The sequence below is a fragment of the Panthera pardus genome, unplaced genomic scaffold (assembly GCF_024362965.1).
Source record: "Panthera pardus isolate Hobbes unplaced genomic scaffold, ASM2436296v1 HiC_scaffold_3, whole genome shotgun sequence".
NCBI lineage: Eukaryota > Metazoa > Chordata > Mammalia > Carnivora > Felidae > Panthera > Panthera pardus.
Genome location: NW_026526876.1, coordinates 17,161,950 through 17,180,257, shown reverse-complemented (window position 1 = coordinate 17,180,257; position 18,308 = coordinate 17,161,950). Strand labels below are relative to the sequence as shown.

Sequence of the window (18,308 nt, the reverse complement as noted above, 5' to 3'; positions counted from 1 at the left end):
AATAACAGAACGGCTGTGCCCCCACCATCCGGCGTGAGTTATGGGGTATCACGGGTGCAGTCTGAACCCCTGGGGTGACCCTCCCCATGCCCACCCCTGCCAGGGTGACCACTTGTTTGAATTTAGAACCGGTCCCCGTCGGGCGTGTCTGTGGTCAACACACGTGGTCTCGTGTGGTCTCTCGTGGTCTCGTGTGGTCTCTCGTGGTCTCGTGTGGTCTCTCGTGGTCTCGTGCTGAAGACCAGCGGCATCACATCGGGTGTCCAAGGGGGCGGTGGCCTTTTGCTGCTTTTTGCTTTTCCACGCGACGGGATGGCTTTGAGACCTGTCCACGCAGGGTCCACGTAGCTTTAGTTCATTTATTCTGACCGTGGGCGAGGGCTCCTCCGTGCGGGCAGGCCGAGTTGCCTGTCTACCCGCGGGCCTGCTGCCGGGGTTCCACGGAAGGTTCCTCTGTTACAGGCGCTGTTGGGAACATCCTCACGTGTCCCCGTGCCCACATGTGTGACCCCAGGCAGATCGTCTGGGCCGTGGGGATGCCCACACTCAGACCTCCCAAGTGGCCTTCCGGTTTCTTTTCCCACACTCTGGGCCTCTAGCAGCGTCTCTGGGCAGCCGCTTCCGGGGCCACTGTCTCGGGCCAACCTTTGCCCTGGTTCCCACAGCGCACCCGGTCAGCTCCCTCACCTTCTGCGGCCCGGCCCGCCAGCCTGCCCGACTGTCCCCGGCCGGGATCTCTCAGAGCCTTCTCTTTCTGCCCGTCGTGTGTGTTCTGGGTCCTTCTCTTGCTCCTTCAGACACCTCTGAGGTTGGTGGCCTCATCCCTTCTGTAGGAGGTTGAATCGTGTCCCCTGAGGATTCACGTTCACCCAGAACCTCAGAGAGTGACCTGACTTGGACATCGGTCTCTTCCGGGCGTCGTTGGTTGGGGATCTCGAGATGAGGTTCTGCTCCTGGTAGGGTGGCCCTAAACCCCATGGCTGGGGGTCCTTCCAAGAAGGGACATGGCACACAGGGGACGTACACGGGGGGAGAAGGCCGCGTGAAGACGTAGGCAGAGATGAAGTAAGGTGAGCACTCCGGGGGGATGCCGGGACTGGGGCTGGAAGAGACCGGAAGGGTTTTCCCCACAGCCTCTGGAAGAAGTTCAGCCCCGCCGATGCCTTCATTTTGGACTTCGGCCTCCAGAAGAAGAGAGAACGGGAGAGAACCCGTTTTTGTTATTTTAAGCCCCTGTGTTTGTGACGATTCGTTAGGGGAACCTCAAGTACCTTCCCGCTGGGCCGCTGTGGGTGGATGGGGGCTGTGTCTCTGCCCTCACGGGGGACGCCTCACAAGCGGGTGCCCCCTGGGATCTCGGGCGGGTTCCTCCGTCGCTCCCTCCCCGCCCGTCTTTCTGTCCAGGCTCACGCACCCCTTCCTTGTCCCGGGCCCAGTGAGCCCTCAGCCTCACGTTCAGGACGCCCAGCTGTACGCAGGGCCCCGCCGCCATCATTGTGGGCACACGGGCAGGAGGGAGAGAGCGTGCCTCTGTGGCAGGGAGCCGGTCGAGGAAGACACTGCCAGAGCCTGGCTGACCGCGGGCAGGGCCGTGGGCTCTCAGAGGCTCCCCTCGATAGTACTTCCTTTCCCATGCACCGACACCTCGTTTCCTTTGTTCCCGTCACGTCTCAGCCTGACCGTCCACCCAGGTACTCAAGCAAGAAATCGGTGTCTCCTTAACCTCTGCACCACCCCCAACACCCTCTTGTCAACCCCCCCTCTTCCCAAATGGCCGCCTCTTGGCCTGGACCTGGTCAGGCCTCGGTGTCCCTCCTCACGGCACCCCTTCTCCACACGGAGGCTGCCCTGGTCCCGTCAGCATTCGGCGGCATTCGCTGAGACCCGGCCGTGTGCCCGGGCCTGGGCCAGAGGCTGCGTCCGTGTGATTATTCGGAACAGACCTGGTCATGATCCTCCTGCTATTAAGGAAACCTTGGTTCACTTCTCCCCACAGGCTAAACGGAACCCAAGTACGGTGGTCATGACGCTTCCCAGCCTGGCCCGGCCCCCTTTCCAGGCCCTCTCTCCCGATTCCTCCCTCCATGCTCTGGGTGCCCTGGCCATCTGGCGACCACGCTCTGGGACGGGCTGTGCACCTTCTCGTCTCTGAAGGTGTTCTCTCTCCACGGTAACTTTGACCCGGCCCGTCAGTCTCCGTTAGCCTGCTGGCCTGGGGGGTCTCGGGGTCCTCCCCACCCATAGGGCTCCATGTTCTTACGGCACATAGCTAGCAGGCTGTAAATACTGTGGACTTGAACTCGATAGGAGAAGCTTGGGACGATGGGCCAAAGAAAGAGTTTAAAATAGAAGTATCCGCCTTCTTTTGCCTTGGCTGAAAAGTAGCTTTTCTCTTTGTTTGTCTTCTGGTGAAGACATTTATGGAGAATGCGATGTCTCCGGGGAGAAGGAGGAGGAGGAGGAGGAGGAGGAGGAGGAGGAGGAGGAGGAAACCCATTCAACAGTAGGCACACGTGGCTGCCATATTGAACGCGATAGATATAGAACATTTACATCATCGCAGAGCGTTCTGTTGGGCAGCGCCGGTCGGGAGAGTCCACGTGTTGGATCTTTAACTTCGTTGTTCACCTGGCGAGCGTTTACTGGGCGCTTGCCGAGCAGGCAGAATGCAGGGCTCCCAGCGGTGAATGGAAGACACCAGCTCTTTGGGGGAGTTTTCAGTGTTCTGGGCAGAAGCTCCAACCCCGGGGCCCCGGGGGCAGACTCTACCGAGAACCTGGCCTCCAAACCCCTAGGCCCCCCCTTGCACCACACGGCCAGCCGGGGCCTCCTGTAGGAGCGGAGCGCCGGCTCCGGCCGGGCTGCAGCCTGGGATGGCTGGCTGAGCGTGAGGCCCTCCCGGGCCGCTGCCCTCCCCCGTCTCATCTTGGTTCCCTTCCTCCCAAAGCAACAGGCCGGCCCAAGGGCAGAGAGTAGCCGGGTTGCATTTGCTCAGGAGCAGCCGAAAGTTGGCCGCACGATCAAAAGCGGGGAGAAGGTTCCGGAGAGGAATGCAGCCGGCCCCAGCCCGGAATCTGTGTTGCTCGGGGAGGCTGCCCGCTCTGCTGGCGGGTAAGGTAGCAGCGGGAGGGGGTCAGGATGGAACGCCTTTACTTGTAACTCAGGGAGGCAGACTCCAGTGGTTGAGTCTGGGGGTGAGCGGGAAATGAACGGAAAAGTCATTTTTTAGAGGGAGAGTTCCCTGGGAGCTCGGAGCCGATTATGGAGGCTTCGCAGGCATCCGTGCTGGGGGAGGGGGGTGAGCGGGGGCGGAAAGTGTGAGCCCAGAGCCTCAGAATGTGACCTTCCTTTCTGAGTGTCTCCTCTCCCCCCACCTCCTCACAGCCCCTCCTCAGAAGGGGCGCGGGGAACAAGGCCCCGTCGGTCCTGTCAGCCCCTTCTCGATGCAGCCCGCACCATCAGAATCATCCTCCTGGCCGGGCGGCAGGCGTTCAGGGCACCCCGGGAGCGCCTCTTACTTGGGCGTCCCCTCCCCACCGGGTGCAGGGCGGTATCTTTAAAGACAGGCCTCACCCCGTACCAGGCCCCTCGCTGGTGATGGTGACATTGAAAAGAAGGTGGCTGGGAACAGGCAGGTGGCAGGTACACATCTGTGCGGGGGGAAGGGGGGTGAAGGACGGAGGCACCATCTTGAGAACCGTCTGGAAAGAGCTGTTGCGCATTGGTGCCCACCCCAGGACGTGGGCTGGCCGGAGGGGGCTGGGCCTTGCTGGCTGCTCCAGGCAGTTTCCCAAAGCTATGGCCCCCGGGGCGGGTGGGGGGGGGTTGGGGGGTCGGCCTCCCCCAGGTGGCAGGTGTCCAATCCGGGCAGTGCTGGGTTAAAGGAAGCCTGCCCCCTCACTGGCATTGCTCACCGCCTTTCGTATGCTAATGCAGCGGCAGATTCTAAGCTGGGGTGGGGGGGGGGGCATCGGGTTTTATGTAACCACAGACGAGGATAATGGAGCCATGTGGGGAACCCACTTCGGGGATGCAGGTCTGGCCTGGCCTCACCCCACCTCTGCGCCTGGCCTCTGAGCTGGCTCATGACTCACACGGGCCTCCTCGGAGCCAATCGGTGCTGCCAGGTTTTTGGTTTCAAATGATCCCCTGCTTGGGCCAGAATGCTCGGATTTTTAGGCATGGTGGCGGGGGGGGGGACGGACGGACGTCGAGCCAAACTATGCCGGGGACAAACCCCAGGTCAGCTGTGCTTAGCAGCTGCACCAACTACGGCTGTGAAATCACAGCCTGTGCGCCCGGCGCCTGCAGGAGGCGGCCTGGACGGACGAGGCCGCCGCGTGTCCTGGCCTAGCCCGAATTTCCACCAGCGGGCCTGTCTCGGGGGGGGGGGGGGGGGGGCCTTCCTGGGCCTGCTTGGCCCCGGCGGGAATTGGTGCCGGAGAGTCTCGTGTGGTATTAAAGGGGGTCTTCTTCATATCTTTTCTGCAGTTTCTAAATCCAGTGCGATGAACAAAGATTACATTTATAAGCAGAAAAACCAGTAAGGAGCATTTCTTCAAAATCAGAAAAGAGGCTGAAGGAATAAACCCCAAAGCCCCCACGACTGTCACTGTTCTAACCCAAGGATTGGTAATGGTTGGTTGAATGTAATGCGTTAGAATGAAATATAATGGCCGGAAAACGTTATACGGGGATGTTGGCTCTTGGGTTTATGGTGTCTGGGGGTGTTTCCTGGGGCTGTCGTAATAAACGGCCACAGACTTGGTGGCTCACGACCACAGAAGTGAGTTCTCTTCAGGTTGTGGACCTGGACGCCTGAGAGCAAGGTGCGGGTAGGGTTGCCAGATCCTTCTCCGGCCTCTTGCTGCCCCTGGGGGCTGCGGCCCCTCTGTTTGTGGCCGCACCCAGCCTTCAAAGCCACGGTCTGCAAATCTCTCCCGCCTCCCCCTCACCCCCCCCCCCCCCCCGTATGATTAGGACCCAGCCTGACTGCACTTAAACCCTTCTGCAAAGACGCTCCAAATAAGGTCCCCTTTACAAGGATCAGGTTGTGATGTGTTTGGGGGCCACTGTTCAGCCTGTCGGACCCCCCCTTGGTTGAGACACTGCCCCCACCTTCCGTCACCATGCGGGCCGCTTTTGGGGCTTTCCTCCAGGCTCTGCTTGGGGGGTGGGGTGAGGAGGTGCTTGCCCTTGGGCGTCCCCCGCCCCCCAAGAAGACGCCCTTGCGACATAGGGCACTGCATTTGGGGTCTTGTCCCAGGCGGGAGGGGACGGGGACCTTGACTGCGCTGTCTGGCAGGCAGGTGCGCACGGACCACCCGTGGTAACACGGCTCACGTGGCCATGTGGGACGGGATGGCAAGCTCAGAATAATGACAATGAGTGAAGGGGCTGGGGGACCAGGGCAAACCGGAAATGGGTCGTCAATGGGGGGGCGACGCTCTTCACACCAGCCCACGTGGCCACATGGCCGTCTTTTCCAAGACAAGCGCAGAATCTGCAGATTCTCCGCAAAACTGCCCGAGCGGTGCGGCATGGGCCCCGACGCGCGTCTTCTTTCAAGAGGGTCCGGCAGACAAAACCCGTGTCTGTCTGGGGCCAAGGGCCTTGGAGGGAAAGAAGCCTAAAGGGCAGAGGGGATGCCTCCATCTCCCCAGCCCCCCAGCCCTGACTCTGACCGGGTGCCGGTGGGGCCCTGAGGTTGCCAGGTGAGCGGCCCCTCCCCGCAGCCCCGGGCCCCAGGAGAAGAGCAGGGGGCACTCGAGCCCCCAGCCAGGCCCGGAGAAGGGGCTGAGTGGGGAGTCGCGCTGAGGAGCTCACTCCCTGGGGACAGCTGGGGACGCACTGACTCATGAGTGTGTGGGACCTTCCAGGAAGTCTCTCTTGCGCCACCCCCCTCCTCGCCTGGGCGGGAGGGAGGGCCAGGCGGTCTCTGTCAGGACCCGGACATCCCGCTGGGCTCCTCGGGCAGGTGCTCCGGGGCCCTGCCTCCTCCTCCGGGGGGTGGGGGTCGAGTCTGGGGTCGGGGGTGGGCTGCGGGGCCGCAGGCAGAGACAGGCACGCGGGAGCGAGGCTTTGCGACCAAAGGATCTAGCATCGCGGGACGGGAAAATGAAAGACTTTGGAAGTCGCCAGGAATCTGACTGTGAGCTGGTTTCCAAGAGGCTAAGTTAAGCTTCTCCAAGTGGATATTAAAAAGGAGCAGCAGGCCTGGCGGAGGGGCTGGAGGGGGTGGAGAGAAGGCCGCCGGAAGCCGCTCGCACGCCGCACCTCTGGAGCCACCGGGCGCACAAAGCCCAGACGGCAGTCCAGTCCGGCCGGGACCCCGGGGCTGCGGGAGGCCCGCGGCCCACGTCCGGCCCCCGCCCCGCCTCCTCGCCTCTATTTCTCTGCCTCGGTCCCTTCTCCCTCCCGATTCAAAGAGACAATGCTGGTTCAGTTGGGAGCACAAACATATGATCAGCACATGGAAACGTGGTAATTTGGATGCATTCGTGATTGCAACAGATTGAAGAAATTAGACCAGACAAAGAGTGTTTTTGGAGGAGGAGGAGGAGGAGGAGGAGGAGGAGGAGGAGAAGGAGGAGGCAGAAGGAGGGAGGGCGTCGGGGGTGAGAAGGGGAGGAAGCCTCTGGAAAGGGGGACGCCAGGACTCCCGCCTGCTGCTAAATATATCCGTAGTAATGGAGAGAGACCGGATCACAGGTAGGCCGCTCGCCGCCCCTCCCCTAACTCAGAGCTGGATCGCTGCTTCGGGAAGTCAGCACCCAGGGGTCACTGGGATTCATTTCTGTGGACATATTTCTTTCCTTTTGGCTGTTCTGAGGTCGTGGGACGCGGTGTTCCCAGAGCCGAGCTTCACGAAGTCTGGCTTTTATTTCAAGCCCGCTCTGCTTCCCGGATCCTTCTCCCCCTCGGTTCCCAGCGTGCCACTTCTGCGTCCCGAGACGCCGGGCGCAGGGACGGGGACGTTGGCGCCGAGCTCCCCGGCAAAGGGTGGGGGGACCCGCAGCCGGCGCTCGGCTCTGGGTCGCTAGTTGGTTGGTTCGTCCCCCGTGTGGTTTGTGTTTTTGCTGCCAGCCAAAGTCCGTCTTCAAGGCCGCCGTGGTCTCCTCCTTGAAATAGCCTTTTGGTGCCTTCCCAGGAGCTGATTGCCGGGGTGGAGCTCCCGGGGCTCAGGGCAGACATGCAGACGTGTGTGTGTGTGTGTGTGTGTGTGTGTGTGTGTGTGTGTGTGTGTGTGTGCGTGTGGGTGTGTGCACGCCCGCACACGGCTGACAGACCTGGTCCTGTTCGCTGGAAGCTTGGGGCATTAACCCAGGTGACTGACTGGTGTCATTGGAGCCCCTACTCACCTAGGAACCCTGCAACGGGGTGGGGAGTGGCGGTCTTCCAGGGTCACTGAGGGACGCGTCAGACCAGCAGGATGAGCAGACGTGGGCTCGGCTCAGATTCTTCAGCAGAGTCGCTGATGTCACGTCAGGGCACAGAGTGAGGGCGGACGGCTGGTCCTGGGGCAGCGGGGCCTCGCGGGTCTGGACCACTCCCCGCTCCCCTCGTGGGTCCAGCCTTTCAAAGACAGGCCGTTTTCACGGGCGGTCCCCACGGAGCGGGCACAGAGCCGTCGGGGTGGCGCGAGAACCGATCCTGGAGAGAGGGGAGGCAGCCCCACCTTGAGTCATCCGGTTAGGTGGCCCCCTGTCCGCGGTGAGGCTGCTCAGTCCCCCGGCCAGCCACGGCACGCCGTGACTGTGTCGGCGTCTGACCTCGTGACTAGCCCATCGTGGTGCTTGCGGCTTTCAGCGTGCCCCTCGAGTGTCCTGGGTACCCTGTGCAGGTCTGGGGCCTTCTAGGGCTCCAGGTGGTCCCGGTGAGGCTCAGAATGTCACCCCACAGGTGCATAGCCTGCGTGCCACTGGGTGGGTTGGGGGGCTCCCCGAGAGGCCAGGGGAAAGGGTGGCCCGTCCCGAGGCTCCTCCTTGTCTGCTGCTCCAGGGGCTCACCTGATCCTGACATGAGGTCAGGGCTGGCGGGGCAGCCACTGGGGGGAGAGCTGCCGACCGGCGTGCCCACATGTGTGCATGCGTCTGTGCGTGTGCGTGTGCGTGCACGTGTACAAGGCCGGGACCACCACGGGAGGAGGGGCAGCCGTGGAGACCCGCGGAAGGCAAGGTGTGAGCTGAGTGACACGGGCCAGCTGGGGTAGACAGGTGTGGAGCCAGACTTCCCCGCGCTCCCCTGGCGGGGGCTGCAGGGCACAGGGCGCCCTGAGCGGGACCCCTGCAGGCTTGCGATGGTCCTCACTTCACCAGCCTGGCTTGCGGGGCCTCGGGGCGGGGGTGGGCGCCGGGTCCGGCCTTCATTTTACAGCCGGCCAAGCCACCGCCCACATGGGTGACACCAGGGGAGCGGAGAGCAGGGGGGGAGACTCTTGGGAAGTGATAGCACTCTTGGAACCTTCCGGGCTAACCAGACCCCGGGAGCTTTTCACGAACTGAACAAAACTGCCTTTGCAAACGTTCAGCTCTGCACCTCGGCGGCCGCGCGAGGCACCGCTGCCCTCATCGGGCAGGTCTGCACGGCGAGGGACGACGCGGGGACCTTCTCTCAGGGTGTGCCCGTGGAAGAATCGGTACTATCGAGGACATCCTCACAGGGCTGCGTTGTCCCTAAAATCACTTACTTCTTTCAAAGCTCGGTTAGAAACTGGTTACAGATGGGGACGAAAGTGGAGACCCTCCTAACTTTTCCCCGATGTTGTTCCCCAGACCTGCTCAGATCTTGACCTTGGTCTCTAATGGTACCTTTAACTGGGGCCCCCTGTGCCTGCTGGGGCCTCAGTTTCCTAACCTGTCAGCTGAAAGAGTTGGGCCAGCATGGCCGGAGGCAGCGCCCCACTGCCGATGGGGCCTCTGAGTCTGTTCTGGGGGCGCCCTGAACCCTCCTTCCTTCTCGCCGGACACGTCCCCTCGTCTCGCCGTTAGGCGGTTGTGACAGCTGTCTCAGTCCACACCGGGCAGAGGCGCCTGCCCGGCCCAGCGCCCCACCCGGGCCTTCCAGACAGGGCTCCTCCGCTCATGCCCCGGGGCTGGTGGTTAAGGTGGGCCTCCGGCCACTGCCCGGTTCTGTCCAGGAGGGGTCGCTGGGGAAGGAGAGGGGCTTGGGGCAGGTGCGGACAGCCGCGGGACCCTCACGTCTGCTCGCTCCCTCTCCCGGCCGCGCTGGGCCCCTGCCCGGTGTGTGAGTCTGGGGCCCGGGGTCCTCCTCAGTGGGGGGGGGGGGGCATCCCCGGCCCCCTCAGGGGCTGTCCGCTCCCCACCCCCACCCCGAGAAGATGCCGGAGGGCTTGTCAGCAAGGCAGGGATGAGTCACGGAGCAGTGACTGGCCGCTGAGACACAGAAGGCCGCGCCTTCTAGCCAAGGGTCGGGTTTTTTCCCTTGTTCTGGATCGGCTTTGTGGCTTTTACAAATTAAGCAGTTTTATCTCGTTCCAAGCGCTTGTAGTTCAGCAGGGGGAGAATCTCCAAGAAGGGAACTTTCCACTGGGGAGCTGTTACTGAGCTCAGCTGGGCCCCGGGGAGGGTGGGAACGGGCCTCGCGGGTGACTTGCAGGCGGGGAATGTGGAAGTCCCTCTGCTCTGTCGTGGACGTCGGTGTGGGGGTCCCGGGAGGGCCAGCTGCCCCGTCACGGCACGGCTGCCCCTGCCTGGGCGTCTGCCCGACGCATGGAGGTCCACGGCGCTTGCCCGGGGAGAGGGGACTGGTGGTCTGCTCTTCTCAGGGGCGTCCGCTGTCATGGGGAGTGGGGGCAGGGAGCTGGACACCCCCACCCATAGGGACAGTGCCTGCGTTCTCACCCGTCCCTGCTTGTGTCCGAGTCCCCGGGCACCTCTCACCCCTGTCCTGGACGGACACTGCGGTCCGCAAGCTGCCTGGACCTGCCTGGCCCTCTCCGGCTTGGTTTTCCTCATCTCCCAGAGGAGAGGCATGGCCGGGCGCCCTCCTGGCCCTCCTCCTCTTCTGGCTCTGAGTGGCGAGGGACTTGGTCCTCCGGGTAGTTTCTCAGGGCTGCTGAAACCAGCTGCCGCAGACTGGGTGGCTTAAAACAACAGCAGGCCACGGTCTCAAAGTTCTGGAGGCAGGAAGTACAAACTCAAGGTGTGGGCAGGGCTGGCTCCTTCCGGATGCCCCGAGGGAGGAGCCGGTCTCCCCCCCCCACCGCCCGCCACCGCCCCCGGGAAGCAGGCTGTCATCCTCGGTGATCTTCCGCTTCTAGAAGGATCACCGAGTCTCTCTGCCTGTTGTCACAGCCTTCCGTGTCGCCCCGTCTCTCCTCCTCTCTTAGGAGGACACCCATCACTGGACTGGGGGCCCCCAGGGGCCCTGTGCTAGACTCTGAGCTGGTTTATTTATTTATGTTTTTAAGTTTATTTATTTTGAGAGAGCGAGAGCGAGCGAGTGTGCACAAGCGGGGAAGGGCAGAGAGAGAGAGAGAGAGAGAGAGAGGGAATCCCAAGCAGTTTCGGCGATGTCAATGCGGAGCCTGATGCAGGGCTCGATCCCACAAACCATGAGATCATGACCCGAGCCCAAATCAAGAGTCGGACGCTCAACCGACTGAGCCACCCAGGCGCCCCAGGACTCTGAATTCCTTTTAAAAATTGTGGCAAAAGACGCATAAGAAAGAATTGCCGTTTGGACCATGTTCAGGCATACGTTTTGGTGGCGCTAAGTATATTCATACAGTTGTGCAACCATCGGTATTAAAGCGAAACTCGGTTCCCATGAAACATCAATCTTCCCTTCTCCCCATCCCCCTACGTTCCGTGTCTGCGCGTTTGACAATTCTAGGAACTTCACGGAGGTGGGATCCTGCTCCATTTGTCCTTCTGTGCCTGGTTTCGTTCATTTAGCATTATGTCCCCAAGGTACAGCCGCACTGGGGCGGGGGGGGGGGGGGGTCGGAGATTCTTTCCTAGTGCGAGGCAGAATAACACTCCATTATATGGACAGACCACATTCTGTGTATTCTTGTACCTTTGGGTAGACACCAGCTTGTTTCCACCTTTTGGCTTTTGTGAGATTTCCTGCCGTGAGCCTGGCCGTGCAGATACCTGCTGGAGTCCCCGCTTTCAGACATTTGGGGCACATACCCAGAAACACGGTTGCTCGATCATATGGGAATTCTGTGTTTAATTTTTGCGGGGACCTCCGCACTGCTTTCCCAGCGGCTGCACTATTTCTCTCACCCACCAGCAGGGCACAAGGGTGCTGCTTCCCTACAGCCTCACCGACACATGTTATTTAATTAATTTGTTTATGTGGACAGCGGCCGTCCTGAGGGGTGCGAAGTGGTGTCTCTCTGTGGCTCTGATGTACATTTCCCTAATGCTCGGTGACGCCAAGCACCTTCTCCTGGGCTTGTTGGTGTCTGTGTCTTTGGAGAAATGTTTCTTCAAGTCCTTTGCCGAGTCTTTTATTGTTTTGTTGTTGTTGTTGTTGTTATTGGTTGTAGGTGTTCTTTATATATACTGGATATTAGTCCCTTGTCTGATATGTGATTTGCAAATACTTTGTCTCATTCTGCGAGTTGCCTTCTCATGCCGTTGGTGTTCCTCGATGCACAGAGGTTCTTCATTTTGACAAAAGCCAATTGTACTGTTCTTTTCTTTTGTTGCCTGTGTTTTTGCTGTCATACTCGTTGTCACAAAACTTTTCCCCTGTGTGTTTTCCTAAGAGTTGTACAGTTTTGGCTCTGGCGTTTAGGACTTTGATCCATTAAAAAAAAAAATGTTTATTTTGAGAGAGAAAGAGGACAGAGAGAGAGAGAGCGAGCGAACGAGCATGGAAGGGGCAGAAAGAGAGGGAGAGAGAGAATTCCAAGCAGGCTCTGCACCGTCAGCACAGAGTCTGATGTGGGGCTCAATCTCATGAACCGTGAGATCATGACCTGAGCCCAAATCAAGCATCAGATGCCTAACCAACTGAGCCACCCAGGGCCCCGGCCTTTGATCCATTTTGAGTTAATTTCTGCACATGGTGTGAGGTAAGGCTCCTGATTCACTTTTTCTTTCCTCACACCCAGGCTGGCTCCTCTGGGAGGCAGGAAATGGGGAAATCCTGGGCTGGGCCAGGCCTTAAATTGCACCCCCACCCCTGCCCCAGGCCAGCCAGGGAGCCCCAACTCTGGCCCAGAACACAGCTGGACACGTGCCACGCCCAGGGCAGCCCAGGCCGGGCCCTCCTGGGCTGACGACGGAGGCCAGCCTGGGACGTTCTGGGTTCCGCTGTGTCGGCGTACCCCCTGTTCTGTCTGGTCCCCCTGCCCGGCCTGCATGTGACCCTGGCTGCCTGTGTGTCAGTGTGGGGCTCACTGTCCGTTAGCCTGTCCCCCTGCTCCTTCTCAGGAACCGTCTTCCAGCCACGCTCTTCTGCTTGCCTTCTGCCGTCCGAGCTTCTCTCTCCTGCTCTGAGTTGGTCATCTGATCCGGACAGAAACTTCTGCGCTGAGGTTGCCACTCGAACCCCTTTGCCCAAAGGCCCTCCAGCCCCAGGCACGCCTTCACCGGCCACACGAGGATTCCGCTGACAGGGGCAGTTGTGGATTCATTCAGGCTGCACATGTGACCGGGCAGCAGGCAGGGTGGGACCTGACGGAGAAACTGGGGAGATTTCCTTCTGACAAGCGGCCTGAACTTGGAGAACGGTCTTGGCCACAGCCTGAACTCTGGACAGACAGCAATGTGGATTTCAGCTCCTGGTGGAGAAGGCTTCTGTCTTTAGACCTTCAGATGCTCCTCCCCGCTCCTTTTTTTTTTTTTTTTTTTTTTTTAAATAAATGAGGAAACTCTGACTTGAGCAAAGCTGAATAAACAAAGCAACACACCCCTAGGAAATTAGCAAAGAGGCACCAGCTCTGAAACTTTGCTATAAAAAACTGCACGCTTTGGGGCTGGGTGGATCTGCGGGAGAGGACGGGTGTGACAGGGTGTGACGGGTGTGACAGGTGGCAGGGACCCGCACGCCCAGCCCAGGGCATCACTTCTCCCCGCCTTCCTCCCCCCTCCCCTAACCGGTGTCAGCTATCTGTGTTGCTTCTCCTGCTTTGACTTCACCTCCTGTCATTCCGTCGCCGGGATCCTGTGCGCGGGACCATTACGCTCAGCTCGTTCCAACGCACTTTTTGATATTTATTCACGTCCTGCGGTGGGCAGGCGCTTGCCTAGGTTCTTGGCCGCTGGCGACGCACCAGGGGGATACGGCCCTTGCTTCCTTGGGGCTCCGTCGGAACTAGATGTCAAGCAGTTAGCCAATAAGCACATCGATGCGTGAGTTGGGATGAGGGCTGAAAGAAGCCTAGGACAGGTGATGCGATCATCACCAGGTACGCATGACCGTGTGTGTCGGGGAATCAGCGGATGTCCTCCCCGAGGAGGTGACATGGAGCTGAAATTTGTATGACGGGGGGGGGGGGGGGAGCCCGAACCCGACCAGGCCAGCCTTCAAAGGAAGAGCTTCCAGGCAGAGAAGCACAGCAAATGCAAAGGCCCTGAGGTCGGGTCGTCATGAAGGTGCGCGTGGCCAAAGTGTCATCGGAAGAGGGAGCGGCCGGGGGGGGGGGGGGGTGCTGGGGAGACATGCTGGGTGCCCCGTGGAGGAAGCCACAGGCCCTGAATGCCCGGCGGCTGCTAGGAGTCACCTGTGGTGGGCAGGGAAGGGAAGTGGGGAGGCCCGGAGGGGAGGAGGGCACCGAGGCTGCTCTTTGCAGCGGGAGAAGCCAGGCCTCTGATTGCTGGGCAGACCGGGCCGTTGAAGAGGCAGAGGATGCACTTACCTGGGGCCCAGAGGGCACCCCCGAGGGGGTAGCCTCAAGAGGACATGCGGCGTGGGGGAAGCGTCTCGTTCTTCGTGTCCCACAAGGCCCCGGGTCTCCGGGCAGAGGGGGCGGGAGCTCTGGTGCGACCCCATGTGCCTGCCGGCGACTGATACCGCCTCCTGCTGGTGGGGACAGACCTGCTGCTTCTCCAGCTGCCGTGTTTCTGCTCCCGTGGCGGGGGCTGGGGAGGGAGACAAAGATTCAAGACGCCGTCTCCTGGGACAGTGGGCAGTGGGTGCCTGTGCACCCTGGCCCACGCGGGACGTTTAGGTCAAGCCTTGCTCGCTGCTCAGTGTGTCCCTTGGCCATCCGCAGGATCGCCGGTGGGGGCAGCACAGGTGTGAGTGTGGAGCGCAGAAGGCTCACCCGGGGCCCAAGACCCCGCCTTCCCGTGGCTTCGCTTCGGGCCCGGGCCCCGCTCTGGCCCTGCTTCCGGTGCCGTTCACGCGGGCGGCCTTCCGTGTGCATTTGCCCCCCGCTGTCCACCCTTGCCAGGTGCCCTCTCCAGGTGGCATTTCGCTTCAAGGATGCAGGGCTCTCGGCCCTGGCACTGCTGACAGGTCACGGGGCATTGTTATCTGAGAGTAACCACAGAACGACGGCTTTGGAAGGACTGACTTCGTCACGCTTCCAAGCCCCAGGATCTTCAGTGTGTGCCCATCCCGATGACGCCATGTCCAGGGCGGAGGGATGGGGCCGGGGGGGACGGTGGGCCGGGGGCTTACGAGCCACCCAGAGAGGGTGGGCTTGGCCGTGCCTCTGTGATGTGTGTTTAAGGGTAGGGGACATACACCGGGAGCGCCTGCCCCAGCTTGCACCTCTCTGGCGAGGAGTGGTCGGGGGCCTGGGTTCTGGAAACATGCATCGTCCATGCATCAGTGTCACCCCCCTTCCCACCCACCCCCGCCACCGACCCCCGCCACCATTGCTGCAGTGATGCGACCCCGGGGGAGCCTGGGGAAGGAGGAGGCCGTGAACCCCAGAAGGGAGAGGGATTGGGCTGCAGAAGGCCTTTCCTCCAGGAGGTGGCGCTGCAGGCCCTGGAGAGCCAGCCCCTGCCGGGCTCCCATTCTGCCCCCCGTGTTACTTCCACTTCCCGTGGCTGCTGGCTGGGGTGCGTGCGGGAAGAGAGAGCAGGAAACGCCCAAGGATGGGAAGATACCCCTCCGGCAGCGCGCCAGGAGAGAGGGCTCCCTCCTCAACTGGCTTTGACCTCCTGCTTGCCCTCTCCTTCTTTTCCCCTAGTTTCGGTTGATATGTCTCTGTCTCTTTTAAGTCTTTCCATCTTCTCCCTGTGAAAAATTTCCAACGCACAGGAGGGATTGACGAGTTCGAGCGCCAACACCCGTATGCCCGCCACCGAGATGCTGCACGTTTTGCCCTGTTGGCTTCGACACCTGTCTGTCCCTCCCTCTGCCGACAGTCCCCGTGACTTGGGGGATCCATTTCAGATTAAGTTGCGGATATCCATACACATCGCCCTGCAAACACTTCGGCTTGCATTTCAGCAGCGAGAGGCCAGCGTTCGTTTACGGCTCTTTTTCTTTCTTGGCGGTAAAATTGATGTGCCGTGAAACGCCCAGATCTCGGGGCGTGCGCTTGCCCTGTGTATCCTAACTCCTATCAGAATTGAGAACATCACCATCGGCGCTCCCGGCCAGTCAGCCTCTGCCTCCACCGGCCTAGGGGCAACCAAAATTCTGGGTCTTTCCTCACACTACAGGTTAGTTTTGCCGGTTTGCGTGTCTTCTAGCTGTCTCCGTGTTTCTGCGAACACCGGTGGTTTGTCCCATGATGACTGAGTGGTGTTCATTTCATGGTTCCAGTGTAAGGCGCTTGCGAATAAAGCTTTGAGCATTTTTTTTTTTTTTGAAAGATTAAAAAAATTTTTTTTTAAAGTAATCTCTCCGTTCCACGTGGGGCTTGAACTCACGGCCCCGAGATCAAGAGTCGTACGCTTCGCCAACTGAGCCAGCCGGCATCCCTGCTGTGAGCATTCTTGTACGCGGTGTGTGTGTGTGTGTGTGTGTGTGTGTGTGTGTGCACATGCTTCCATTTCTCTTATGTGACTACCAAGAGGTAGAATTGTTGGACCAGAGGATAGGTAGGTACGCGTGTATTTAGTTTTGTAAGAAACTGCCAGATCTTTTCCCCAAGTGGCTGTGCCATTTTGCTTACCCACCAGCCATGCAGGAGAGTTCTGGTCGCTCCGTGTCCTCGCCGACAGTTGGTGCTGTCACTGCTGGTTCCGTTCTCCTGGTGGGTGTCTCAGGGTATCTCATAATGGCTTCAACTCGCATTTGCCTGGTGACTAATGCCGTTAAGCGCATTTTCCTGTTCTCAACTACTTTTCCTTTGGGAAGGGTCTTTTCAGACCTGCTGCCCACTTTAAAAGTGGGTTGCTTGGCTTTTATTCTTTCTGGATGCCGGTCTTTGGTCAGCTGCGTGGATTGTAAATATTTCCCCCCCCCCTGCTCTGGGGCTTGCCTGTTCGTTTTCTTAATGATATCTTTTGAGGAGCAGAAGTTTAAATTTTAATTTTGATGAGATCTACCTTAATAAATTTCTTTCTGTGTGGTTACCTCTTCCTGTGTTCTTTATAAGAAAGCTTTGCCTGCTCCCACGTGGCAAAGATATTTTCCGTGTTTTCTTCTAGAAGCTTTATAGTTATAGCTTTTATGTTAGGTTTAGAAATCATCTTGAATTAGGTTTTGCTTATGGTATGTGATGGACAGCACTGAGGTTCGTTATGTTGGATTTTGCTTGCTGGTTTTTTTTTCTGTAGCACTATTTGTTGAAAGGACATTCTTTTTTTAAATTTCTTTTTAATGTTTATTTATTTTTAAAAATCTTAAAAAAAATTTTTTTTTTTAATGTTTATTTACTCTTGAGACAGAGACAGAGCATGAGCAGGGGGAAGGGCAGAGAGAGAGAGGGAGACACAGAATCCCAGGCAGGCTCCAGGCTCCGAGCTGTCAGGACAGAGCCCGACGCAGGGGCTTGAACTCACCGACTGTGAGATCATGACCCGAGCCAAAGTCGGACGCTTAACTGACTGAGCCACTCAGGTGCCCTAGTGTTATCTCTTTCTTTCTTTTTTTTTTTTTTTTAATTTTTTTTTTAACGTTTATTTATTTTTGAGACAGAGAGAGACAGAGCATGAATGGGAGGGGCAGAGAGAGAGGGAGACACAGAATCTGAAACAGGCTCCAGGCCCCGAGCTGTCAGCACAGAGCCCGACGTGGGGCTCGAACTCACGGACTGTGAGATCGTGACCTGAGCCGAAGTCAGACGCTTAACCGACCGAGCCACCCAGGCGCCCCCCCTTTGTTACCATTTTAATGTCTGTAGGATCTTAGGGATAACCCTTCTTTCCTAATATCTTTCCTAATTTATGCTCTCCGTCTCTGTCATCAGTCTGCCTATGAGTTTATTGATCCGTAGATCTTTTTAAAGAACGAACTTTTGCCTTATTTTTTTTTCTTTCTCTTTTCTATTTCCTTTATTTCTGTCCTTATCTTCATTGCTTCCTCTCTTCTACTTACTTTGGTGTATTCGTCAGGGCCCAGGCAGGAAACAGAAAACCACACCACACCAGTAATTTGAACAGCAAAATGTAATACAAAGAATCATCAACAGGCAAAAGCTGACTAACGACGAAGAGGGTAAAAAAAGATTCTGAGGAACATAGAGCCGCCCGTAGAGAAGGAGCTGCTTTAGGGGGAAACACAGAGGGAAGCCTGTGACATTGGGTTTGGCAACAGTTGCTCGGAAGGGACACCAAAAGCACAGGCCACCGAAGAAAAAAGTAGATAAATTGTGTTGCACCAAAATCGAAAACTTGTGTGTGTTAAGGGAAGCCCTCTTCAGAGTGCAAAGGCAATCCCCAGATTTTGGAGAGAGTCGCAAACCATCTATCCATAAGGGATTACTATTTAGAATATATAAAGAACTCCTACGATGCAACAGCAAAGAACCCAAACAACCCAACGAAGAAACTGACAGAGGACTGGACGTTTTTCCCAGATAGACATTTCCCCAGAGAAGACAGACCAGATGCCCGGGGGTGGGGGTGGGGGTGGGGGCTCAGTCCGTCTGCGTCTGACTCTGGGTTTCGGCTAGGTCGTGATCTCGCGGTTCGTGCGTCCGAGCCCTGCATCAGGCTCTGTGCTGGCAGCGCGGAGCCTGCTTGGGATTCTCTCTCTCCTCTCTCTCTGCCCCTCCCCTGCTCTCTCTGTCTCTGAAGATGAATAAATAAACTTCAAAAGAAGAAGAAGAAGACGCAGGGATGCCGACAAGCCCGGGAAAAGACGCTCAGTGTCACTAATCGTTGGAACGATGCAAATCCAAACCGCGGTGAGATACCACCTCATCCTCAGGCGGATGGCGACCCTCCAGGCGGCAGAGACGAGCGCACGTGGGGGAC

At 58.7% G+C, this 18,308-nt stretch overlaps 1 protein-coding gene across 3 annotated transcripts in view; it reads left to right on the top strand.

Moving 5' to 3' along the window:
- SEPTIN9 (septin 9) overlaps positions 1-18,308 on the top strand; it is a 147,016-nt gene that overhangs the window by 19,120 nt on the left and 109,588 nt on the right. The window contains exon 1 of one of the 3 annotated variants that reach the window (XM_053893172.1): positions 6,587-6,711. The exons of the other annotated variants lie outside the window; for them this stretch is intronic. Coding sequence (XP_053749147.1) covers positions 6,690-6,711 — 22 coding nt within the window. The 5' untranslated portion in view covers positions 6,587-6,689. Of the gene's footprint in view, positions 1-6,586; positions 6,712-18,308 lie in introns of those variants that run through there. 3 annotated transcript variants of the gene reach the window in all.